The 25,233-nt window shown below is 60.9% G+C and overlaps 1 protein-coding gene across 1 annotated transcript in view; it reads right to left on the bottom strand.

The window, feature by feature from the left end:
• The window catches only part of HS6ST1 (heparan sulfate 6-O-sulfotransferase 1), a 55,785-nt gene extending 38,066 nt beyond the window's left edge, over positions 1-17,719 (bottom strand). Inside the window, exon 1 of the mRNA XM_005573053.4 lies at positions 16,886-17,719. Coding sequence (XP_005573110.2) covers positions 16,886-17,412 — 527 coding nt within the window. The 5' untranslated portion in view covers positions 17,413-17,719. The remainder of the gene's footprint in view (positions 1-16,885) is intronic.
• Positions 17,720-25,233: the final 7,514 nt, after the last annotated feature.

Raw genomic sequence — 25,233 nt, 5'->3', positions numbered from 1 at the left:
GCCTCCTGAACGATCTATAGAAACCAGCCTTCCCTCCCGCTGTACGGGGCGGGGTCCCTGGGGGCTGCATGGTTCTAGCCACCCCTCTGTGGGGCAGACATCCCCAGGGGCTCCATGGCTCCTGCCCCCTGTGTGTTAGGCAGGGATTCCCAGGGGCGTGTGGCTCCAGGCCACCCGTCCTGTGTCTGCAGTGACAGCAGATCTTCTTTGGAAAAGAATCTCCTCTAATATCCTTGGACCATTCCAAAGACTTCTGAGGGCTCGGGATGGAAGAGCAGCCTGGCTCAGAGTGGAAAATTGCTCAGCTCTTCGAGGGACCAGCGGGAAGGAATTTCAAACACGAGGAAACGTCCCCAAGTGCCAACCACTTGTAAGGAAAAGAGGAATTCTTGTTCCAGAATGTTTCTGAGTCACCACCGGCACCAAAGCATGAGCTGCTGCGGGGGGTGTGTGCACATGAGTGTGCGCGTGCGTGTGTGTGTGTGAGAGCATGCATGCCTGCTTTGTCAGCTGCTGCTCAGCCCTGGGAGTCCTCCAGCCTTGCACCCTCAGGGGTACATGTGTGCTGGTCTGAAGCCTCCAGCTGATCCTGCCCGCTGGGCCCAGCCTCCACGGGGTCTCCTGCACTCATGGACACTGGGCAGCATGCGTCCCCGGGCCCCACTGGCTCACGCAGGCATCAGGGCTGCCAGGCAGTCAGGGACACCCTGCCGGCTGGTGTCTCCCTGATGGGAACAGCTCAGAGGCTCCAGCTTGGCCTGAGGGGAGGGAAGGCAGAGGACTGGGCTCTCCACGGTGCCGCCAGCTCCTCTCCCCGGATAAAGTCATGCCCCAATCAGAAGATATTCCCGCCAGAGTCCTGAAGCCAGTCCCATCCCTCAGGACATCCTCAGGCAGTGGGTGTCGCCGCTCAGTGTGACCAGAGTGGAGGCTGTGCCTGGGAACTTCTGGCCAGGTGCTGTGCTCCGGGCTGGCGCCGCTGCCTCAGGGGGTCTGAGAGGCATAGCTAGGGGAGGACACCTGGTCTCAGGCCCCATGACTCACTGGCCACCTGCTAAACTGGGGACCCTGAGGTCACACGGGTCAGGCTGAGCTGGGGCTGTGCAGCCAAGGCTGGGGGTGCGTGTGTGTCTGCCTGTTTACTGATGTATGCTTGGTGTGTTCGCTTGTGGGAGTGCGTGTGGGGGGCTCTCTCACTAAGCATCCAGCTGAGGACACTCCCATCTGATCCATTCCCTCCCAGCGCCGGCCCTGTGACCGTCTGCAGCTCCTCTAGGTGTAGGGCTAGCGGCTCCCCAAGGGTGCACCCAGTCCTCTCTTGGGGCCCAGGAATGGCTCTGCACACAGGAGCGGCTCCTGGACACAGTGGCTCCCTCCGCAAACCCCCCGCTACTCCTGTGCCTGGTGGTTGGCTCCCCTCCCCTCACTCCTTCAAGCTGCACATGGGATCCTCCCCACCAAGCCCCTGCCACCCTTGGGCTTCAAGGCATTTCCTGATTCAGGCATTTCCTGATTCCGGGCCCTGGCAGCTAGCTCTCCCATTGCAACGGCTCTGTGGTGGGGCCTCTTCTGGGAAGACAGCCGGCCAGTTCCCTGCTCTGCACAGGGCAAGGCCTGGCCTCTCACCAGCTCCAGCCCCTTCTCCCCTGACTGCCTGCCCTTGAGGGCCTTGCTCACAGCACCTTCTGCCTGCAACGCCCTCCTGTCCTCACCCTCCCTGTATGCTCCTCCACAGTGCTGACCACAGGTTTCTCTAGTCCCCCACAGCGTAAACCCTGGGAGCCGGGCCCCCACACGACCGGAATGCCAGGCTCTTCCGGGGCCTGGCCTGCCCCACCCCGATGCTCAAGGGCGAGGCACACAGCCAGGACACCTCCACTCTCCACGTTCTCTGAAAGGACGCCCCAAGATGCAGACCAAACATGCAGCCAAGGCGTGCTTTGCAGCATCCCAGAGAACAGTAAAGGCAGGGCCAGGAGGGTGTGTGAAGTGCCAGGGACACGGGGCCACGTGGAGAAGTTGGGAGCAGGTTGACCTTGACCCTAACAGCACAACACCCACGGGGCCGCCTGAGGGCTGGGGACAGCTCTATGTAGTGCCTCTGTGCTTGCGAACAAGTTCTAGAATCAACATGCATTACTGTTACAGTAAGAACAAAACCGAAGTATCTAAAACATAGTTTCCAGGTCTAGCACCCAATCACGCAAAACCCTGAGCTTCAAGTCCCACCTGCACATGCACCTGTCTGGCCCAGATGCTCCTGCGTACACGGTGGGGGGACACCGCTGGGCAGCCCCGTCAGGTGGGCACGTGCCACCAGCTGGCCCTGCCAACGTCCTTCTGCTTCATGACATCCAGCCTGCTAAAGGCGACATCTGGGAGGTGCCTAGAAATAAATGGCTGAGGCTCCCTTGGGAGAATGCCACTGCAGCCCAGTGTGGGTGCTCAGGTCCTCCCTCAAAGGCCACTGTGGTGGCTTTTAGGTGTCAGCTTCACTGGGTTAAGAGACACCAAGATTGCTGGTAAAGCTTTGTTTCTGGGTGTGTCTGTGATTGGCATTTGAATCGGTGGGTTGAGAAAGGAAGACCGCCTTCTCCAGCGTGAGCAGGATCTTCCCATCTACCACGCGCCTCGGCAGAACAGGAAGGTGGAGGAAGGGCAAATCTCCTCTCTCTTCCGGAGCTGGGACACCCATCTTCTGCCCTCGGACATCAGAACTCCACGTTCTCAGGCCTCTGGGCTCTGGGACCTAACACTGCAGCCTCCAGGTTCTCAGGCCTTTGGCCTTGGACTAAGCCTCCTTGCTGGCTTCCCTGGTTCTCCAGCTTGCAGATGGCAGATCTCGGGTCATCTTAGTCTCCCTAATTGCATAAGCCAATTCCCCTAACAAATCCTCTCTCACCTGCCTCTATATATCCTGTAAGTTCTGTCCCTCTGGAGAACCCGAATACAGCTCCCCTCCCGGACCCCTACCCCAGGGGATGCTGCCAGCCATGTTCATCCTCTGGAGGTGTCTCCGAGCCTTCAGAGACTGGGTCTCCCCCGTGTGGGTGCTCCCCAGGGACGGAGATGGTGCGTGGTACAGGCCTGGTGAGAGGAGGGCCTCTAGCCCCTCAGGACAAGGACCACTGCCTGGGTGCTAGGTTGTCTTTGGTTAAGGGGCAGGAGGACGAAACAAGTACCTGTCACAGACTGCAAGGCCCTGGCATCCCTTGGAGGCTGCCTTGCTAATGGACAGCTGCAAAGGACTCCAGAAAGGTCCCTGGGCTGGCTGGTTCAAACCCTGGCCCTGCCCATCTGGCTGGTGACCTCTGCCCGCGGGTGCCCTCGGGAGAGGAGCCCAGCACTGCAGCAATGCACACAATCACTGCAGTCAGATGCTGCCCAAAACCCCTCTGCCACTGGGAAGATATGGAGGCACCCAGGTACCAGAGGACAGTGACAGGGACACGGTCCCATCAGAGAGCTCACGGCAGTGTTGCACAGCGGTGGCAGCCCTCACGGGGTCAGTGAGAGGACCCACCCTGGAGCACTCAGCATCTCACCACACTCAGGAGTGGCTGCCTTCCTCTCCTGCACCCGGGCTGGGCTGGGCTGCACTGGGGAGGACGGGTGACTGGGCAGCCACACACACTTGCAGGCCATCATCCCCTGGCTCTGTGGCAAACCATGGAATGTGGTCCCCAGGGTCTTCCTGGTGGCCCAGGGCAGCACCTGTGATCTGTGTGGAATGCACAGGGTCAATGTCATGCAGGAGGCGGCTCCCTGCGATGAGGGCCTCCTAAGCTCTCCATTCTGGGATTCTCCAGCCTTTGCTGGCCTGACCCATTGCCTGCCTGGGTCCCCATCTGACCCACTTGCTTAAGGATGGGGGTTTGCTCCTGTCCTGGAACAGCCATACCAGTCCCACTACCTGCCTTTTACCCACTGGGTGAAAGCTGACACCCCTCACTTTATAAGAACAATGTTCTCTGCTGGGAAGGTTGCCAGCCCAGCTTCCAGGAAAGCAGAGGAACAAACCCCTCCTTGCCGGGCTTGGCTTCCCGACGGGCCTGCTTGGATGGTGAAAGCATGACTTGGGAGGCGTATACTTTCGCAGGGTTCAGGATGTGGGCCGACAAGCAGCCCTGTCTGGACTTGCGTGAGCAAAACCAACCGCTCAGACCTGCTCACCTTCCTGCCTGCCAGGAGGGAACGGAGGCAGGAGAGGAGGGGCCTGGAGCCCTGGGGGCTGTGGTGGGCGGGAAGGAAGGAGGCTGTGGCAAGGGTTGGAGTCTGGCCCACTGAGGCCCTTGTTCTCCAGGCAGAGCTGGAACCTGCTCTCACTCCGGGGCCCACCTTCTCCCCGGCTTAGGGCCTGGGCAGGGCCTCTCCTTACAGGTGACATCACAACCCTCTCAACTCCCCGGGAGACCATCTGCTCTGCCTGCCCTTGATCCTCTCAGGGGAGCTGACGCATCACACCTGGTGACAGCTGCTTCCAGCAGGTGGCCACTCACTCTGCTGGACCTTGAGGAGGGTGGGCCGGCGGTCCCTTGGGACCTGCCCAGGGTCCCTGCACCATCCTGGGCTCCCTGGAGAGCCCACCACTCACAGAACAGCTGCGTTACCCTCCCAGAGGCAGGGACCGTGGTGGACACGAGCCCCATGCCTGGCTGACGCCTGGCTCCCACGCTGGGGAGCCAGCACCTTGGCTGGCTGACGCCTGGCTCCCACGCTGGGGAGCCAGCACCTTGGCTGGCTGACGCCTGGCTCCCACGCTGGGGAGCCTGCACCTTGTCACTGGGAGGAGTTTGGGGGAAATCCTGGAGGCATGGGCCTGTGTGTGAATCCCAGCTCTGCCACCGGTGGCCTTAGGTGATGAGTGAGTTAGGCTCTTTGAGTCTCAGTTTTCTCATCTGCAAAACGGGGCCCCTGACAGTGAGGCCTGAATGAGACTGGCCTGGCCTGGAGTGGGTGGCAGTCGGTCACAGCCCCTCTCCACTCCCGGACTGCACCCTTGGGACAGGAATGCCCTCCTTTGTGCCTCCACTCCTCAGCAGTGCCACCACGCTGGCATCACCCCACAGCACAGCACCTTCCCTGGCCTTCCCTCCATCAGCTGCGGTCGGGCTGGAGGACGTGGCTGCACCGCTGTGAAGGTTTCCCTGCCAGGAAATGTGGACCAGGATTCCAGGGAGAATGCAGCTGCACACTCCGCAGCCCGGCGGCTCCCTGCTCCAGGACGACACCCCCACCTCACCCTGGCCACGATGACGCAAACACAAAACCTCAGTGCTTACAGATCTCGCTCTCCCAAGGTCACCAATGCTCCAGAGAGGTAAATATTTACACGGGAGCCTCCAAAGCTCATAACTCAGAGGGGAGATGCTACCCCTGCTGCCTAGGGGCTGCAAACATTTGTTCCTGCAAGCCCTACAGCAGAAGGCGCTTTCTAATTCTCATGTGGACGGGGAGGTGTAGGCCCTTCTGTCTGAGGCCAGTAGGGGCACAGCAGCAGGGGTGCCGCAAACATGCGGCTGGGGCCACGTGGGGTGGGGGCACATTCCAAGGCTGGGATGATGGGGGGGCTGCCACCCCCCCGCTCCTTTCCGAGGGGGTGCGAGAAGCTTCATCCACAGAGCAGTGTCCCGCAGGGGCAGCCCTGGGTGCTCCCGCAGCAGACAGTGCCCAAGGGGCCTGGGGACTGAGGGCAGGGCCAGGCACCAGGCTGGAGGCACAAACAGCAGTGTCGTCAGTGTCATGGGGGGAGGCTGAGGCACAGGGTGTGGACATCCAGCTCCTTGGCAGGGCTGGGGGGTGACACAGGCAGGCTTCACTCTGGGAAAGGCCCACCCAGATTTTCACTGGGAGTTGGGGTGGGGGGACCCTGTGACTTCAGAGCTGTGGGTTCCAGGCTCTGGTTTTAGCTGGTGTTAGTTGGGTTTCCTTCCAACTCAATCTCAAAGGGACCCCAATACATGGGGCAAAATCGCTGTGAGGGGGCCCTGGCACAGGAAGAACTGCCTGCTCGTCTGGTCTTCCTGGGCTCGGGGCCATGCAGGTGCCACTGTGGGCACTACTGAGGATCTCCAGGGAAAGCCCTGGAGGGTGCGTGCTGCAGGGAGGATGCTGGTCAGCTGCCGTCTGTCCACCCGCTCACACTAACAAGTCCCGGCTGAGCTCTCACCGCCAGCAGGGTCCCATGGGGTTCAGAGGTCAGCAGGCATACCTCTTCTTGGCATCTGTCTCAGCTGCAGGATGGGATGTGCCTGGGCCAGCCTGGCCCTACCCGGTGCAGGCACCGGGATGCCCCAGGCCCGAGCCCACACACGGAGAAACGATGAACAGGAGGAGAGAAGCGGACAGCATGCTACCCACAGAACCCTTACAGACCGATGTGCAAAGAACAAACAACCCTGCAGGGAAAACAGGCCAAAGACACGAACAGCTCGGTGGAGGAGACCTCAGTGGCCAATAAACACATGGTGAGATGCCATCTCTCCGCCAAGGGGAGACACGCACTAAGAGCACAGAGGTCCCATTTCCCGGCTCCTGGCCTGGCAGAAATGAGCCAAGTGTGCCCGCCCAAACAATGGGGAACCACAGGCACAGCATGGTGGTGAGGAGAACCTCCCTCTGACACACTCCTAGGGACACGTAAGGACGGTGTGCGAGCACCGTGGCCGCACCTGGACTGTGACAGCCGAAGTGAAATGCTCCCCGCAGCTGCATTAGAACCGAGCACAGATCCGTCCGGACTACCTTGATGTTAAGTCCAGCAGTCAATGAATTAAACATGCATGTCAGGGACCAACAGGGATAGATCTCAAAACAAGGCTGAGTGAAGACAGCAAGTTGCAGAAGGTCAAGGAGAGTTTGATAAGGGTTCTGGAAAATTAGTAACATCAAAATGGCAGTGTGTATCGTTTAAGGAATACACACATCTACAGCGAAAGCATAAACAAAAGGGCAGGAAACACGCGAAACGCAGGACAGTGGTGCTGAGCGAGGCTGCGGGGAGGCCGGAGGGGGGGGGAGCACAGTGCGTGGGGTCTTCACCTGTGAGCCGCACCCAGCTCCGAGGCTGCAGCGGGAACGGAGGTGACACTCCACAGGGCTCCCCAGTTACACCCCCGGAGATGCCATGTAGGGGGCCATGGCAGCTGGTGGGGTCCAGGGAAGGGAGGAACCACTGCATCTGAGGAACAAGGCCTGGGCCCTCAGCCAGGAGGGCCTCTGCGCAGGGCCAGCATCACGCGGCACCCACCCCTTCCTCCTCTTGACCCTGAGTTCCTCTTGGTTGGGTCTCTAGGTTCTCAGATGGCTGGGGGTGGGGTCGGGCTGCCACCCACAGGGTCTCACGACCTGGGCAGCAGGACAGACGTGCACAGTCTCTATATCCTGGCTGCTGGCCAGGGAGGGCCAGAGCTTTTGGGAGATCCTGGTAGAGACAGCCTTTTGTCAAGTGGGCACAGTCAGGAAGGCACTGGGCGGTCCCAAGGCCATAGCCCAAGGTAAGCAGGAGACCCCCACAGCCAAAGCACAACATGCTCCAGGTCATCACCTTGGAAGGCCAGTGATGACGCTTGGTGATGTCCCAGATCACAGGACCCAACCTGCCCAGACTTCAGCTGCTCTGCGGGAAGCTCCCTGCAAACCAACCGATTCATGGAGTGAGAACAAGGGCTGACTTCCTAGCTGGCTCTGGAGGTCTCTTCCCTGTCTCCAGGAGAGCCGGGCCACATTAGCCTCTTACAGTACAGAGGCCACAGTGGAACTGTGGGTGCAACTCCAAGTGCCTACGCACCGCATAGGCATTATCAGTGTGCCCATTTTACAGACGGGGAACCTGAGCTGCAGAAGCCTATGAGATGCAAAGCCAGGATTTGGCCCAGCTGGTCTGGCTGCAAGCCTGGGGCCTCTCTTTTGTTCTGCTGCCACCCCTGGTACGGTCCCGGGGTTCCCCAGCCCCGAGGTGGGTCCCGGCCAGCCTGGCCTGCCCTCCTTGTTGCTGGGTTACCCTCAGAACCTTCTGTCCCTGTTTGCTGTGGAGGGTGAAGGATGGCGTGGAGCTTACAGAGTGGACTCTCATCTCCCACCACTCCATGAGGCAGGAGAAGAAAACAAGGCTAAGTATTCCCAACTTCTCTAGGCGGGAAAGGGGCCAGAGCTAGAATGCCAACTGGGCTGGCCCCAGAGATCGGACGTTCCAATGTCCACCTGACACAACTTCCGAGCAGTGGCCTGGGCTGACCAGTGGAGAGCCACTCCCAGGGAACAACTGGGATCCTGGACAAGGACCAGGCCTGCCTCAGCAGGAGGCCCTGTCACAGGGAGATAACAGGACCCTGCCCCTGCTGATGACCAGCGGGGGCGGTCACCCACGGCCACCGACCTCTGTGGCCTTCAAGGCTTCGTAAACAATTAACTCCAGAGCTTCAGTCTCTCCAGTTCGTATCTTTCCAGACAATTAGCGGTTTGCTCTGACGGGCCTCCTGTTGGGCCTTTTAACGTTCTCCGTGTAAACAATCCCAGGCAGCTGCGCTGGTCACGTGTGGCCTTCAAAGGCAGGCCAGGTGCAGGCTGTGGGAGCTGCCTCTCACTGAAGCCTTGGCCCCGCGGCCAGTCCCCCCACGGCACGTGGACAGCTGCTGACGGCTCGCTCTCCCGATGAGGAACTGGGCCTGCACCAGGCTGCGGAATGCCAAAGGGTTATGAGTGGCCATGGCTCCCATAGGACACGGACACGGTCCGGGGCTGAGGGATCATGAGGTCACAGGGGTCACGGTTAATAAATCACTGGTTCCTCTACAGAACCAAATGGCAGACTGCCACCCCCTTTTAGAGATGGGAAGACTGAGGCTCAGACAGATCTCTACCTGGGCCCATGAGACCCACCGGGTCCAGCCACAAGGTCTCCGGAGGGGCTGCCCAGGGCACTCCTCTCTTCCTTGGACTCTCAGCAGAACTTTCCAGAAGAAGCCCACCCAACACACATCCCAGGTCCTGAACAGACAGCTGAGTCCCTACGGATTCCGTGCCCTCCACTGCAGCCTCAGTGCCTGGTCTGCACAGAGAGGACCCAAGAGCTCCCGAGGTGGCCTTGAGGCAAGGAACGTGGGGCGTGTCACCCCCACAGGCACCCTCCCCCAGGGAGCCAGGCCCCAGCCCCAGCCCCGGAGCACACACTGTGTGAGTCAAAGAATCAAGGACCAACAGTGGGGTGGGTGTGAGGCCCCAGAGGTCCTGCGCCCTGGAGGGAGTTCAGGGCAGGGGCACCACGGCAGCAGAAGGCCACAGGCTGGCAGGGACGGGTGCAAATCCTCAGCGCAGCTCCCAGCACCCACAGAGCTGGCTCAGGAGCAGCTGGTGGTGCGGAGGGGGAGAGCTGTCCTGCATGGTTTTCGCTCCATGGTCAAGGAAGACAGCCCCAGCTTCACACCACGGCTGGGGTAGGACGTGTGTGGTCTCTGGTGACTGGACAGCCTCCCTCCACCCATCTGCTGAGCCTAAATGCCCTCTAACAGCCTCTACCCTGGGTTGGGTGGTCTGGGATCAGCACTTGAATGCTCCTGTGTGCGCATGTACCTGCCATGTTTTTCCAAAACGACAGCCCTTGCACGCTGGGGACTTGGGACAATGCCCTATCACAAAAGAGGCACTTTCAGGAAAGGAACAGAGAGATTAGGCCACAAGTCCCACAGTCAGAAAGCAGCCGGCCTGCATGCAGGGGCCTGTCTCCACTCACGCCGTCCCATCTCCACTGGCTCCTCTTGCTGTGACTGGCCGGGTCTCGGATGCTGTGTCTGAAACCCAACTGTGCTTTCCAAGCGCGGTTTCCATTCCACACCCCTGCTCATCCTGCAAACCGTGTACGTGGGAGGCTTCTCCACTCACTCAGGGCACTGCAGCCCATGCCTCTCGCTGCCACCAGCTCACTGTCATTTGGGTGGAGCAACCTTATCCCCTAGGTCTAGACCTATTTTTTCAGCATAACATACCCCACCCAAACCCCAAACAGACAGCAAATCTTCATAGAAAGAGCCAACTGAGTCTCTGAAAAGGCAACAGAACAATGGTCTTAAGAGATGAAAACCTTTTTGCAGACAAAATGTCACCTCACCTATAACTGCTGCCGTGTGGAGTGGGCCTCAAGGACAGGAGAGCAGGTGCCAATGAGTGTCCAGGTGGCTGCAGAGAAGTGCCCGAAAAGCAGCTGGCAGGGGATGGCCCGAGTCTGCCTCCCGCCTGAATCACGCAGCCCTTCCAGTGGGGCTCCCCTCTGACGGGGCCCCGCATGCCACCACTCGGTAACTGCTCCCCGGAGCTCGGCTTCTCACGCTCTTCCCGTCTCAGACCCGAAAGACCCACCACACGCTACCACCAAGTGGGGGCTGAGCCCAGTCCTGCTGCCTCCGTGATGCTCGAGGTCTGACCCAGAAACACCCCCCAGTCTTTCATAGGGGAATTCAGCCCCACAAAATGCCACGTGGGATGGTGATGGCACCCAGAGAGGGAAGCTGAGGGGCTGGGGAGACTCCTGGGCTTCCCACCTCCTCACCCTCCAGCACCCACTGGGGCAGAGCAAGGACATAGGAGCAGAGGGATGGCCTAGACCCAACTGCACCCACACACGCTCACAGCACTGCCCCTGCACGGCTGACCCTCCCTGGGCTGGTGGTGGCATCGGTGGTGCAGGACCAGAGGAGTACCTGAAAACAGCCCGATCTTACGGGGAGGTGGCGGAAGGGGCTGGCCACACTGTGCCAGCAGTCAGGCACCGCCATGGGCAGTCTCTGCTGCCAGGGGGCCGACTCTCAGGCAGCCTCACCAGCACTACCTTTGCAGAGCCCAGAGCCCAGGCGTGATGCCCGTCCTTCTGCTCTGAGTGAAGGCCGCCAGATGTCTTCCAGTAAACGCTACAACACAGGCCCACGTGGGAAACTGCCCGGGTCTGCCCAGGTCTCAGAAGCCCCGGCGTTCCGCATCTGGCTGGCCTGGGCCGGCGGCGATCGTTCCCGCCTGCAGACACCCTTCCACAGGCATGCAGGGGTGGCGGGGAGCAGAGGGCTGGCTGCGGCATACCGCCTTCAGGACAGACAGACAGACAGATGTCCACATGCCAGCTCCTGGCCCTCCAGGCTGAGGGGCTGACACATTCTCCACCATCTCTGGGGCCTGACTTGTGTGGAAAATGGGGCCGATCTTCATATACGTGTCTTGTGGGAGTACTGGGGCCAAAGATGACCCATTCCAAGTGCCTGTTAAGCACTCAGGGGACAAGAGCCACCCTGCCAGCCTCTCTACAAGCCCCATGGCTTGTCACGCCTGCCTCAGAGAGGTGGAATTCAGTCCCACAAAATGCCACGTGGGACAGTGATGGGCACCCAGAGAGGGTGCATCCCAGGCCCCTGGGAGCTGCACCCCTCTCTCAGCAGGGGTGAAACTCAGTCACCTGTCAGCAGGTGAGGACACGTGGGTGACTGGGCACGGCTGCTCCCAAGCGCCCTACATAGATGGGCCACCCCGAGGGTGCACTCGTGGGGCAAGGCTTTGCAATAAAAGCCAGAAGATTGGTACTTTTGGGTGATTGAAGAAAATAAATTAAAAAAGAAATTCACAATAGGCTGGTGCAGTGGCTCGCACCTGTCATCCCAGCACTTTCACAGGCGAAGGTGGGCAGATCACCTGAGGTCCCAAGTTCGAGACTAGCCTGGTCAACATGGTGAAATCCCGTCTCTACTAAAAGTATAAAAAAATTAGCCAGGTGTGGTGACGGGCACCTGTAATCCCAGCTACGTGGGAGGCTGAGGCAGGAGAATCGCTTGAAACCGGTAGGTAGAGGTTGCAGTGAGCTGAGATCGTGCCATGGTCCAGACTGCACTGGACAGAGTGGGACTCCGTCTCAAAAAAAAAAAAAAAAATTCACAAGCTATTCAGTACCAATGAGCGTGTCCCTGACGTGGGTGCTCATAGACCACAGGTGGGAGCACACCAGGAGCGGGTGTTCCGAAGAGGAAGGTAACGCTTCCACCGAGAGCAGTAAAACATTCAGACTCTTCAACTCAGAAATTCCACTCCCAGCAATCACCAAAGGAAACCAGAGCTAAGCGGAATATTCACACACAAGGAGCAGTCCCCACCGAGTACAGAATGGGCAACCTGCACGCTCACCCACTGCCAGCCAGCGGTGGCACACCCAGAGCGCAGCAGCTGCAGCCACTCAAATATTAAGTTTTTAATGACAACAGACAACGTTTATGGTGTAATTTATGCGATGGCTTCGATTACAGTGGAAAAACCATGCATGGGGAATGGATGATTTTCCTTCTCTTCCTCTGCCTCGTACTTTCCTCCCACTCACCTACCAAACAATCATTAGAACCACAACAAAGGGGGCGTGAAAGAAAAAGCCTCCAAGTCCTGAAAGGACGACAAAACCAGGCCCTGGAGGACGCCAGACCCGACGTGGCCATTCCCCCCGCATGGCAGCCGAACTCCCGCTGAGGAAGAAACCTGGATTCCCTGGCCCTGGGGACCCAGGTGGGCGCTGCACTCTCTGGGACTGGGCTCTCTGATGCAGGAGCAGGAGTCCCCAGGGCTCCCTGCCCACGTTTTACGGATGAAGTGCCTAGGACAGGAAACTCTGGCTTGAAGACCACCAGAGCAGCACAGCAGAAATGATCTCCCAAGCCAGAGGACCGTCTAAAATGATCCCGTCACCAAACCATTTGTAAGTTTGCCTTATCATGTGTCTGCTTTAAAAAAAGGACTTTTTTTTTAAAAAAAAAAATCTGTTTTTAGTGAAAATCCAGGAGCATCTTAACCACAGATTCCCTTCTCATCGTAACCAAGACTCTCTAGGCAATGCAGGCAACAGTGACACCCCCAGCCCGGTCCCCAGGTCCTGCTCATTGGCCCCAGTCACATGCTCTGGGTAACATCTGTCCCCATCACAGCAGATGAGGGCTTGTCCCTTGATCTCAAAGAAGAAACGGATTATGCAGGTAGGGTGGGAACTGTCGTGTGCCACAGAAACAAAGGCTCTCATCTAAGCCCACCCCCGCCTGGTCTGCCTCACCAAAGAGTCCCCCAGGTTCTCAGGGAACAGCATGACACTCAAGGCCGACTCCGTGAACTTGAGTCACAGGGAAAGGGCGGGGACAGAGCCCAGATCCTGCAGAGCCCAGGAAGAAAAAACATTCTCACGGTGCCAGCAAGAGGGCAGTGCCTACTCAGCATCAGGCCACAGCAGTGCCAATGCACTGTGCAGGTGCCAGGGTGGCAGATGGGAGAGCAGTTGAGGCGCCTAAGGCAACAGGGGAGTCTAGGAACAGAAAGCCAGGGAAGGCTTCCTGGAGGAAGGGGCATCTGAGCAGAGACTGAAGGGAGGGGAGGAGCAGGCAGAACAGTGGAAGAGGAGAGCAGGCACGCCAGGTGGAGGGCACACAGGCCTAGCACCAGGCGGATTTCCGGAGTCTGAGAAGGCTTCAGGATCACGGAGGGCAGGTCAAAGGCGAGGCTGCAGGCACCGAGAGCACATCACGAACCTGCGGGCTCCTGCGCCAACCCTCCTGCAAGGAAACATTGTCTCTGTAGGCCAATGTCACAGAGGCTTTGAGCCCACTGAGGGCTCCAGAGAGGCCCTGGTGCAGAGAGGATGTGAGCTGGGCCCGGGACCCCGGCCAAGGTGGCCCAGATGCCACACTTGGGCTCCAGATGCCCTCCATGGCTCCAAATGAAGCCTACATGATCTCAGGGACATTTCCAGGGTGGCCCAGGCAAGGCCCTGACCACACCTCCTCCTGTGTTACCTTCAGGCAGAGGAAGGGGGAGGTTCTCGCTCTGGAGCACCGTCCGGACCCTCTGAGCGACAGCAGAGCATGCGGTGCTGAGACATTCTAACCGAGTGGTCCCTGGAATGGCTGGCTATTTGGCTGCTGCCTGGGGATGGCCACACCTCTTCAAGGCCAGCCAGCAAACGTCCTTCCAGGGCAGTCTTACACGAACCCTGGCTAATGTTGGCGGATGAGGCAGCCCCCACAGTGAACACAGGACCAAAGAGGGACCCGCCAACGCTCTGCTCACACTCATTTCTCTCTACCAAGGCAGCCAAGCACTAACAGCCACTAGAAGTTCCAAACCGTATTCCAGGAAGATGTCAAAATCCTGTTCATCTCCATGTGTCACCTGAGTGTACGCCCAGCTGAGAGCAGCCCAGGCTGATGCTGTGCAATGGGGAGGCTGGCAGCCGGGAAGAGCCCCACCTCTCTTACACACACCACAGGCCCACTGAGGCCCTCCCAAACCGCGGCAGGGGATGGGAGGGGCTTGGTGGAGAGGTTCCAGGAGCCAGCCTTGGGCAGGGAGGTGGGCAGAGACAGGAGGAAGAGGATCTCAGTCCCCAGAGAACACGGAGAGGGCAGTGCAGAGTCAGAGTGAAGACATCGCAGGAGGGCCAGGGTGACACCTGAGTCTCCTGACACCAAGCCCACTTAACACCAGGCACCCCAGCAGGGACGGGCACTGCCCCTGATAGAGAGTAGCTGGGTCCCTGGGCAGATGGGGGAAGCGCATCCCAACCGCCACAGCACAGCGGCTTAGCCCAGCCCCAGCCTGGGCCAGAGGACTCAGGTGGCGGGGTAGCACTCAGCAGGTGGACCTCGGTGCAGCTCGGCCCTGCCAGCACAAAGCCAAGATTACCTTGGCCTCCTGAGGAAGCTCATTAAAAAAGCAATCTACCTAGTGCCTGCAACAGAAATGAAGGGAGTGGAGGCAGAGAAGAGGGACTCGGGGGGCAGGATGCTGTCACCTGCCTGGTAGCACAACCCACTTCCAGAGTGGGCGGCAGAGGGGGCATCCTGAAGGCCCTGGAAGCCCCTCCCAACCCCGCCGCATGCTGCTGAGCTAGCAGTTTCCAGGCTGGCAGCCCACCTCCGCGAGAGGCATCTGTGTTTTCCGTTCTTGCTCCACACATGCTCCCTGGGCAGGGGGAGCCGGGCCGCCCTGGCACAGCACCTGGCGCCCCATCAGCCCCACCTGGTCCTCCCACTCTCATGGACAAACTCCAGAGAAAGAAGGCCAAGGCCCTTCACCGTGGGGACCCACAGGCATGCGGGGCTGCAGGGAGAGTGTGCTGGTTGCAATCTAGGGCTGAGGTGGCCTCTGCTGAGCAGGCTTGCTTCAAAGGCTCTGGCTTCTTGGCAGCCTGAAGCTTCCACGCACTCCTCTTAGGCTGCCGTTCCAAGTCCCTCTGGCAAAGGGGGTGGCCCCCACCCTCTTACCCGCCACAGGTAGGGAGGCGCCTGTTGGTACTGGTCAGTGACCAATTCTGGAAGCCTACTGCTCCGGCTGGCAGAAAGGCGGTGGGGGCATGGCGGCAGTCCCAGGCACAGCTCAGTCTAGCATAGAGCGGCTGGACCGGGGCTGGGGGCCCTGCAGCAGGAACGTGGATCTGTGCAAAGCAGACCAAGTGCTGGGCCGGAAGTAATCCTTCATGGGCCCTAGACAGGCATTTCTGTGACCACCAAGTGTAGAATGTGGCCCTAAGGGGCTCAGAACATCACCTCCCAGGCTGGGAGCTGCTGTGCGTGCGTGTGTGTGTGTGTGTGTGTGTACAGTGGGGGGTGGGGGGAGAAATGAAAGTGGGAAGACGCTCCTCCAACTCTAGGACCCCCATTTCCTGACAGTCTGAGAAAGACCAGAGCAAGGACTGAGGGCTGTGCAGGGGAGCAGTGACTTGGACTCTGCTCAGCTCCAGGCTGGCCGGACCTTCCAGGCTCCCCAAGCACACCTGAGAGCCTGCAGCCTCTGGACCCAAGAGTGCCAGCCAACATGCCTACAACCACCCAGCCTCCTATCACCAGCCTGTCTGCAAACTCAGCCCGAAGGCAAATTTGGAAGAGAAACAAAAGGCAGACAAGAAGCCCTGCTCCTGGCCCTTGCCAGCCCAGACTTTGGGAAGGAAGGCCCCGAATAACCCAACTTTAACTGCTGGAAACCCAGCAGCACCCCAGGTTCCCCTACAAACGGCTTCCCAGGAGAGCTGCCCCGGCACCCCTCCCATGCCCTGTGTCCTCACGCAGCTCAGCTCTGTGCTCCCCAACTCCCGCAGACATGGGGCTGGGGGACCCCAAGAAAGAGGTGTGGCAGCACAGGTTCCCTGGACCAGCTCAGCTACCCCCATCCTGGCTGGTGGCTTCCTGGGGAAGGTGGTCCCCCATCGGCTGGCTTTTGTTCCTCTCTTCAGGCAAGCTTGTGCCTGGAAGAATTTGGCTGGAAAGCCCCACTGGGAGGACAGACGGTACTGCCTCCTCCCCGCCCCCAGCCCCAGGTCAACAGGGCCTTTGTTCTACCTGTACACACCGGCAGGCAGGCGGGCAGAGCCAGCCCCCTTCCCTGGCAGCTCCCCCACCCTCTGAAGGCAGGCACTCCAGGCACAGGGGCGGCACCTCACTACTCTCCCTTGCACTTTTGGGACCACAGCACCGAAGCGGCACGGGGAAGCCAATACTCCAGGTGGGCCACGCATACACCCAGAAACCCGCGTCCCCAAGTCCGGCGGGCCAGACATCGCGGCGCACAGCAGGTAAGGTGGCCCGAGGGCAGCGGGCGGGGACCCTGGAGAAAACCCGGGCGCTGCGCAGCCAAGCCGGCAGTGGGGCAGCACCATGCAAGGAAAAGAGGGTGAGAGCGAGCTCAGAAAGCGCGGTGACAGCCGGCCAAACCAGAGGAGCTGGGAGCCTCGGGTGCCCGGCAGGTCGGGAGGGGTGGCGGCGAGTGGGGGCCCCCAAGAGGGCAGAAGCGGGTGAGGAAGGCAGGGCCGACCCAGCACTGCACGGCGGGCATAAGGCCCGGCCTCGGGGGCGCAGCTGCGCGAGGATCCCGCCGCCCCGGCGCTCACCTGGGCGTGCGCAGCGCGGCGGAGTCGCGGCGGTCCAGCACGCCGGGCACGCAGTTGGTGAGCTCGGTCCAGTCGGCGTGCAGCCCGCAGCTCCAGCCGGTGGAGAAGCGGGAGAAGAGCCAAGTCTCGCGGCGGTTGGGCCGGTAGCAGGTGCACTTCTTCTGGCCGGGCCGGCAGTCGCAGGGCACCTCGAGGCGTACGTTCTGCACGAGGTGGCGGCCGAAGGTGGTGCCGCCCGTCTTCTGGATGTGCAGGAAGACGATCACGTCGTCGCCCTTCATGTCGAAGCGCAGCGAGCGCTCCAGCTCGCGGACCGGGAAGTAGTACTTCTTCTCGTAGTGGGGATCGGGCGTGGGGAACAGGTCCAGGTCGTCGGGCGGCGCGCGGCCGCCGGGCGCGCCCAGGCTCAGTCCCGGGCCCGCGTACTGGTACAAGATGAGCATGAAGCACACCGAGCCCGCCACCACCAGCACGAACTTGCTGGCGCGCTCAACCATGGTCCTGCCGCCGGCGCGCCGCCGCCGCATGTGTCACCATCGCCGGGGCCCGGGCGCGGGGCGCGGGGCCTGGGAGGGCGGGGGGCGCGGGCGCAGCTGCCTCCGCCGCCACCCGCGCTCCGGCCCGGCCCGGCTACTCGGCGCCCAGGCCGCCCGCAGCGGCTCGGGCCCCGACCCTCCGCGGCGCCATGGCTGCTCCTCGCCCGGCCCCAGCTCCCCGGGCCCGACGCCCGACTCCGCTCCCGCTCGGCCCAGCTCCCGGCCCCGGCCCGCACGGCGCGCCCCGCGCCCCCCGCACCCGCAAGCTCCGCTTCGCTCCGCGCCGAGAACGCTCTGCGCCGCCCCGCGCGCCGCCGCGTCTCCGCAGTCCGCCGCCGCCCCGCCCCGGCCCGCCCCCGGCCCGCCCCCGTGGCGTCTCTTGACGTCGCCGCCCGCGCCGATCCTCGGCCCCGCCCCCGGAGTGCCGGGGGCCGCCGCGGGTGCTGGGCGCGGGACCAGGGTCTGCGGCCGTGGCAGGGCCGCTCGCGGGCGGGCAGCCGGGGACTGGGAGGTGATTCCTCCCACAGGGGCGTGGGGGACCAACCGGCCGCGCGGAGCCCAGGCGTGGGAGGCTCTCCTGGCTGGGGCCGCGGCGGGGGGTGGGGGGCGCGGCGGCTGGAGCCTCCGAAGCCTGGGTCCGTACCACCTCCTCCCCGAGTCCCGCCGCCCGCGTCCCTGCAGCCCGCGCGGGAGGAAAGGCCTTGACCTTGCACTCCGGGGCGCTGAAGTGAGACGCAGCCGACTGGGCTGCACTTCCAGGGACCAGGGCGGCGGGGGCCGCGCACCGCGGGAGCCGAGAGGGAAAGCCAGGCTTTCCGTTCCTGCCCGACCCCCTCACCCCCGCGGCTGGCTTTGGGACGGTGCCCCGCAGCCCGGCATTGAGAGATGTTGGGCTGTCTGCCGAGGCCTGCGGACCAGCTTTATGGCTCCCTCCTTGTTTGAAAGCAATTTCAGACACGGTGCGTTTCCCCCCTTCCATGCTTATGATACTCCAATGAAAGAGTTATAAAACATTGAGCCAGGTCTTAAGAATCTTGAGTGCCCACCAAAGATTCTGGCTGTCGTGGGTCGGTGGGAGAGTCCAGCGGCCCGGGCCCATCCTGGCTGCGGAGGCCTCGCTCCCCTTTGGCTCACGTGTGGCCCCGGTGGTGCGGGTTCCTCGCTCGCCGCTGCCCAGCCTGGCAAGCACGCAGCATTCGTGGGGCGGGGGTTCCCGCCAGGTACCCACTCACGCTGCTTGGGCTTTGGCAGTACTCGGAGGCTGCTGCCCGTCGGAAGCGCAGGAGCCGGGCTGGGACCTGCCAGGATCTCACAGCTGCAGGGCCGGCCCCGGTGGGCCCTAGTGTGTTGGTTCAGGCCAGCGCGGCTCTGGGAGCGAGTCCGGCTGCCAGGCTGGGGTCCCAGTGTCCACATCAAGCCCTGCCGGGGACGGGGCAGGCGGGGTGCCCTGCCTTCCGTTCTGTTAGGGGCTGGAAGCGATCATGGGGTGTCACAATTATGCCTCAGTAAAGCTGTTAAACATAGACAGCATCACACCAGAAAGCCCTCCCGGAAGCAAACGCAGAGAGCTGGAAAAACCAACACCCCCAAACCCAGCTGGGCGGGCGGCATGCATTTTCCAAAGGGACTGCAGGAATATCCGCTGTGGATGGGGGTGCAGTCCCCATCCCACACAGGTGGGGCCGCCCTGCAGTGTGGTTGGACCCGTCTGCTTCTGCCTGCAGCCCTTTAACACAGCCTGTGGCTGAGCCCTGAGGAGCCTTCCTGTATGGCCTAGGGGACCACAGCTGCCCCGGGTCCACCCCCGAGATGTTTTTACCCAGATAAGAATCCTCTACCAAGTGTTACATCATAATTAAGACTGCTGTTTTGGAGACCTACTGGGTGCCAGGCACTGTAGAGGTGTCATTTCCAATTCCATCAGCAAATCTGCGAGGGTAGGCTGTGGTACCCATTTACAGAAGAGAAAACTGAGGTTCAAAGGGGTTAAGACCCTGGTTCCAGGGTCAACCACTGTCACCCCGTGAGAGTCAGCAAGGCTGGAATCCTGATTCCTGCTGTGAGCCCCAGAACCCTGCCCTTCCCCACCTCTGCACTTGCCCCAGCTCCCCAGGCCAGGAGTGAGGGCAGGGAGAGCGTCTACAGGGGCCACTCCTCAGCGCATGGTGACTGTCACTGCCACCAAGGAGGAATGTGGACCCAGAGTGTTCAAGGGAAAGCTGGAGCAGCTCTGAAGGCCAACGAAGCCATCGGTAGTTGGGCCATGGCCCCACCCTGTGATGATCTCACTGTCCCAAGGGGGAACTGAGGCCCAGGCAGGGAAGAAGTGCCCGTGATAAGGTCCCACCCTTGAATGGGAGCCATAGCAGTCTGACCCATGGAGCAACATCTCCCCGAAGGAGCTATTTAATCAAACTTCATACCTGCCACACTGGCTGATGGGGAGCACCCACATTAGCCAGGAAGCCCTTTCTTTCTAGAATTCTCTTAAGAGGAGGGAAATCTGCCTGGCTGGCTACAGTCTTCCACTTTGATTGAAGCGCTGCGCATGCACCTGAGACCCCAAGGCTGTAGGTGAGTTTCTGGGGTCTGAAAGTCAAGTCACATGAGCCACCCATCAGTGGACACTTGAGCCAAGTGGAAGGCAGCTCGAGCGCTCGTTGGCGGGGCAGCTTGCATTATGCTACTCCCCACCACTTCTTGCTACTCCCCGCTATGAGTCCTCAGTGTCATGTCTTGGAAAATGGACAGAAACGCAGAGTCCAGTGCTGGCCTGGGATTCCAGGAGGTCAGCGGACACAGCCAGACCCTCAGGAGGTGCGCTCTGAGCGCTGTTTCCTTTCTTCCCTGGGTGATCTCCTCGTTGGCCAAGGTTTGCTCCAGCCCCAAGAGGGCATATGAACTGTTTGCTAGGGGCAGCTTCTAGCCCTGACTGCTTGTGGAGTCCAGGGAAAAGCACTGGCAGCTCTTCTGCTCAGTGGCTTTGTCCCCTAAAGATCCACTTCACCAATTCTTTAATGTGTTATCTCTGACTTAATGGCAAAGAAAAGTGACAGAACACGGCTAGTGGCAGGCTGTGATGATTCCAGAAAAGGCATTAATGTTCAGCTTCAGGAGTGAAGCCTCATTCCCGGCCCACCGTGCTGTCTCAGAGTCTGAGAACCACGAGATCAACCGCGGCGCCCCCTCCCGGCGCACAGTCCCGCGGGCGGCCGCGCGGGGGCAGCACGCGGCCCGGCCCCCGAGCGCCCGCGGTTGACTTTGCAAAATTGGGGGATTTTCCACACTTTCTTCCCCAGTCGTTGGTCCGGCGGCCGCCCATTGTTGTTTGCGAAGGGGTGGAGGAGGGCAGTTGCGTCTGTCCTCAGAGCCTCCCCTAGGGTCGGCCCTGCTGCCCACGCGGGGCGGGGAGAGGGGTTTTGTTTGGGGACAAACTTTTAGAGGGGACTCCGGCTCGCGCGGACCCGCGGGGCCCGGCTCCAGCCCCGACCCCGACCCCGCGGCGGGCCTGGGGCGCCGGGCTGTGCGCCGTGGACGCCGCCTCCTCCAGGGTCGCCAACCCCCGTCCGCAGCCGCCTCCTCCAGGGAGCCCCGTGGCCCCTTTGCCGCCCGGTGGCCCCCTGCGGGGCTCCTCCTCCAGCACCGCGGAGCGTCTGGGCTCCCACGCAGCCCGCAGACGCGGCGGGTCTTCCCAGGGCCCGAGGGGCGCGCTCCGGCCGCTGCCCGGGGACAGCAGGGGTCCTGGGGTTCGGTTCGAGGGCCACACTGGAAGGGTCGCTCCCTTCCACCCCCTCCCAGGGCCTCCCCGTTCCCTGTGCCCTCTCTGCAGGACCTCCAGGCCCGCTTCAGTCCTTAGGGGAAGAGGGTGGGATAAACAGAGGAGGAGAACCTGAGCAATTCGGAGGGGCAGCGTGGTCCTGGGCTTGCCCACACGCCCTGCCGGCCCGGTGACCTCCCCCTGGCTGGCCCCCTGCCCTCGGGTGTGACGTGGGGTTGTTGGCAGGTGGGGGGCTTGGCCTGCTGCCTGGCCGGGATTCCGAGTCTGTCCAGTGGAGCCCACCCTCCTCCCCAGGTAGAGGGGCTGTGGGCAGGCCGGGCAGGTTCTGCCAGCTTGGGAGGCAGGACGGGGGCCTGGTAATGTTGCCCAAGGGCATCGTCCTGGTTCTTCTGCTTGAAACTTCCCAAGAGACATGTCTTTAGAGGGCCAGGGCGGAGGCGGACCCACAGCCTGGATGGGGTGGGGGGTGACTGCTGGCAGCTTCCAGTGGCCAGTGGGTCTCTTCCCAGATGGCTGTCATTCTCTACCCAAAGGGGTTCGGACCCAGCCGGGTCGGGGGAGCCACCAGAGAGGGCACTGGGCAGCTTGAAAAGCTGCACTGGTGGGGATGTTCCCTGGGGGTGGGGTGGAGTGGATAGCGGCCCTCTTAAGGGTGAAATGGGCTAGTCCGAGAAAAGTCACTCGACCTTGGGGTGCTTGCTGCTCCCACCCCAGCTCCCTGAGCTACCAGGGGCCGGGGCATGGGTGGAAGGAGGCCTCGGTCCCTGGCCTTGATGTCCAGAAGGGGATGGTCAGTGCCCTCCAGGCAACCTTGCCTGACTGTCGGGGCTCAGGACCAGCTCCCGCTCCACTTCGCTCTCTGTGGGCTGGGCTGGCCACCCTCTGTCTGTGGAACTCACCTGGCGCCAGTGCCCTTCCTGGAGGATGATGGCTGGCCCCCATGCTCCTCATCACCAGGTCCTGCTCTTTTTACCTCCATTCATCGCCACTGCCATTGAAGAGTCACCCTCCTGCTAGATTACAGTTGGCTTGACAAGTAAGTTGACTGTCGGAAGCTTCTTCTTGGTGGGCCCTGGGCCCTGGGTGGAGACACAGAGGTCAGACACAATAGTGGCTTTATGGAGAGGGCCCTGCCCTGCACTGTGGGGAGGGGGACTCATCTGTCCCTAGGCCAGGGCTTGGCACGGCAGTGGTAAACCTGGCTGGCCTTGGCACTTCCTGGAAGCTCTCAGTGACCGTGTTTCTTTTTGCACCAAATAGCAATGGTTCTTGCTGTTTGTTTCTCTCCCTGCCCTCCTTTAAGAAGGAGAGTTCATGGGGAGTAGACACTCAGGGTGGGGGGGGGGGACCTCGGCCCCTGGTGGGAGGAGGCCGCACCCCTCTCTGGGCCCAGGGCCTATGGGGCAGCCACAACATCTACTCTAACCTCACAGCATCCAGGGATAGGGTCACACATCGGCGTGCGACACAGCAGGCGGTCCTCCTGGCTGAAGGCCTCGGCTGGTGACGAGTGCTGTGGTGCTGTTCAGGCCAGTAGACAAGAGGGGGCACATTTCTGTCAGCAGACGGGATGGGGTGTAGCTCACACCTGCTGGGCTGGAGGCCGTGCTCCACCCAGGGCCTCAGGCCGTGTCTGTGATAACAATAAGCACCCTGTGGTCAAGGTGTGTGTGCTGAGCCCTTGTCAGGCCGCGTCTCCTATAATCCAAGGCAGCTCTGTGGGCCTCTCTTTGTAGATGGGGAGGCTGAGCCCCAGGGAGATGCTGCTGCTTGCCAAGGTCACAGAGCCAGCGGGTGCTCAGTTGAGCCCGTGAGGGTGGGAGAGACCGCCCCTCCGGTAAGGGGGCTGGAAAAGGGAGTCCACACCATGGCCACGCATGTCTGCACCGTTGCCACTGCCATGCTGTCTTGACCAGCCTTGGGCCGGTGAGGGCCTCCCGGCAAGTGTTTTACCCCTGACTTTGGCTTTTGGGTGACTGGGGTTGGGACGCTCCTGCTACCCTCAGGTTGGTCCTTGGAGGGACCCCCTGGGCTGGGGGCCAAGGAGGAGGGTCTCAGCCTCAGTTGTAGGAAAACAAAGTTAGGCATTATCATTAGGAGCAAAGGTGCTACGTTCACACCGCAGCTCTGTCTAACCAGCTGTGTGGCCTTCAGCAAGTTACTTAACCTCTCTGAGCCTTGGTTTCCTCATCTGTAAAGTGAGGATAATAATGGAATCTACTTCACAGGGTCATGGTAAGGAATAAGCAAGCAAACGCTTATTCCACAGCCCTGTCTAGGCCAAGGGCTAGGTATTCCTACTGTCGAGTTGTGGGAAGCACTGTATCAGCATCCGTATATTCAAAACCAGCTACGCGGCTTCTCCTGCGTGCCAGGCCCTCGTGTGCGCTGGCCTCCTCTGTGCATGATTGTCTTCGGTGCTCTCGGCTGCCCTATGGGCATAATTCCCTCATTTCTCAGACCAGGGAGCTGAGGCTGAGCAGAGGATAGTGACTTGGCCAAGGGGACAGTGTCCCCTCCCTGGTGAGAGCCTTGGTTGAGGGTCCTCTCCACCTTCCCATTTCCCGACTACCAGCCCTTGGGGAAGCCCAAGCCCTGGGCTCCTGGGTGGAGTCCAGCCCCCCGCCCGGCCTGGACCGCCTCCTCCTGCCGGGTGGGGTTGTCGGGTGCCCTGCTGCTGGGCTGTTCCTCCTGTCCTAGGGTCTCGATGCGTTCCCCTTCCTCTTCCCCCTTTCCACGCCCTCCTTTGACTCTATCTCTGGTGCCATTTCCAGGGTTTGTAGCTGAACTTAGAAGAGGGGAGCTGGAGAAATGGGTCTGTGCCTCCTTGTCCAGACCCGAACTCAACCACTGCTTTTTCTTTTTATCTGCTCCCATCTTCTTGAGAGCCCATCCCACTGTGTGGCAGAGAAAACCTGTATTACTTCCATCCTGTAATCCCAGTCTGATCCGATAATTGTTAGGCTCTATTTGATTTCTTAACTTTTGTTTACGAAGAGTTTAAATTCACACAAAGGTAAAGAGGGTAGCACAGTGAGCCAACTCCTGCCCTTCCCAGGCATCCACGGCTGGCGCTTGTGCCTGCCCCCGCTGCAAACTGCCCTCCCCAGTGGAGCACCGAAAGCCAACCCAGGACAACACGGGCTTTCCCCGCTAGTGCTGCCCTCTGCTCTCTATCTTCAGGTCACCCTCGGGCCTTCTCTCAAGGCTGCTTGGTCCCTACTCACACACCCCAAGAGAATGTGTGGTCTTCCGAGATCCGAATTCTTTGGGAGTCCCAGAGGGCCCCAAAGCAAGAGCACAGGGCGAGGTTCACAGGCAGTGGCTGGCCGCCGTGTGAGCTGGCCACTGTCCAGCTAGGGAGGTTGGTGGAGCCTGCTTGGCGTGCCATGGGCACAGGCACCAGGCCTGCAGCTGGCAGGACTCTGGGCTTTGCCACAACCCCTAGACCTGGCAGTCATGGAAAAAGCCCAGCCCTGGTGGGCCATGGGGGGCAAGCCTGCCCCTGCCCATACCTCAGTCGCACTCTGCATCCCCGTTTGAGGCACAAGAAGCCTCTGGGCTCTATCTCTGCCACAGAGAAACCCAGGACCGTTTGGGAGGGCAAACTCAGCCCCTCCGCTCCACCACGCCTACCCTGCTGGGCCTGCAGAGCAGCCTACACCCAGAGGCCCCTAAGGGCAGACAGAGCCCCTCACAGACACCCCTGTGTTCCAGATAGGACATCTACTCCTATCTTGAAATATCAAGAGAGAAAAGATTCACAGAATCCTCATCTCAACAAAGTCTGCCTTTCAAGCCCATGGGCCAGGTGCAAACTCAGAAAGCTTGGTTTTGGAATTCCAAAGCCGAGTGTTCATTCTTGAGAGTCCAGGCCACCCGAGGCAAAAGGATGCCTCCTGCAGAAGAGGGAGGTGGCAGGACCAGGAGATGCAAATGAGGTGGGTGTGTTCACATATTTCAAACAGTGCGATGAAGTTGGACAGAACCGAACACACACACACCAGTGAGCGCAAACAGAACTGGGGAAATCT

Source organism: Macaca fascicularis, chromosome 12 (assembly GCF_037993035.2).
Source record: "Macaca fascicularis isolate 582-1 chromosome 12, T2T-MFA8v1.1".
Taxonomy (NCBI): Eukaryota; Metazoa; Chordata; class Mammalia; order Primates; family Cercopithecidae; genus Macaca; species Macaca fascicularis.
Note: the sequence above shows the minus strand (reverse complement) of the source record. Positions and strands in the feature narration are given on the sequence as shown.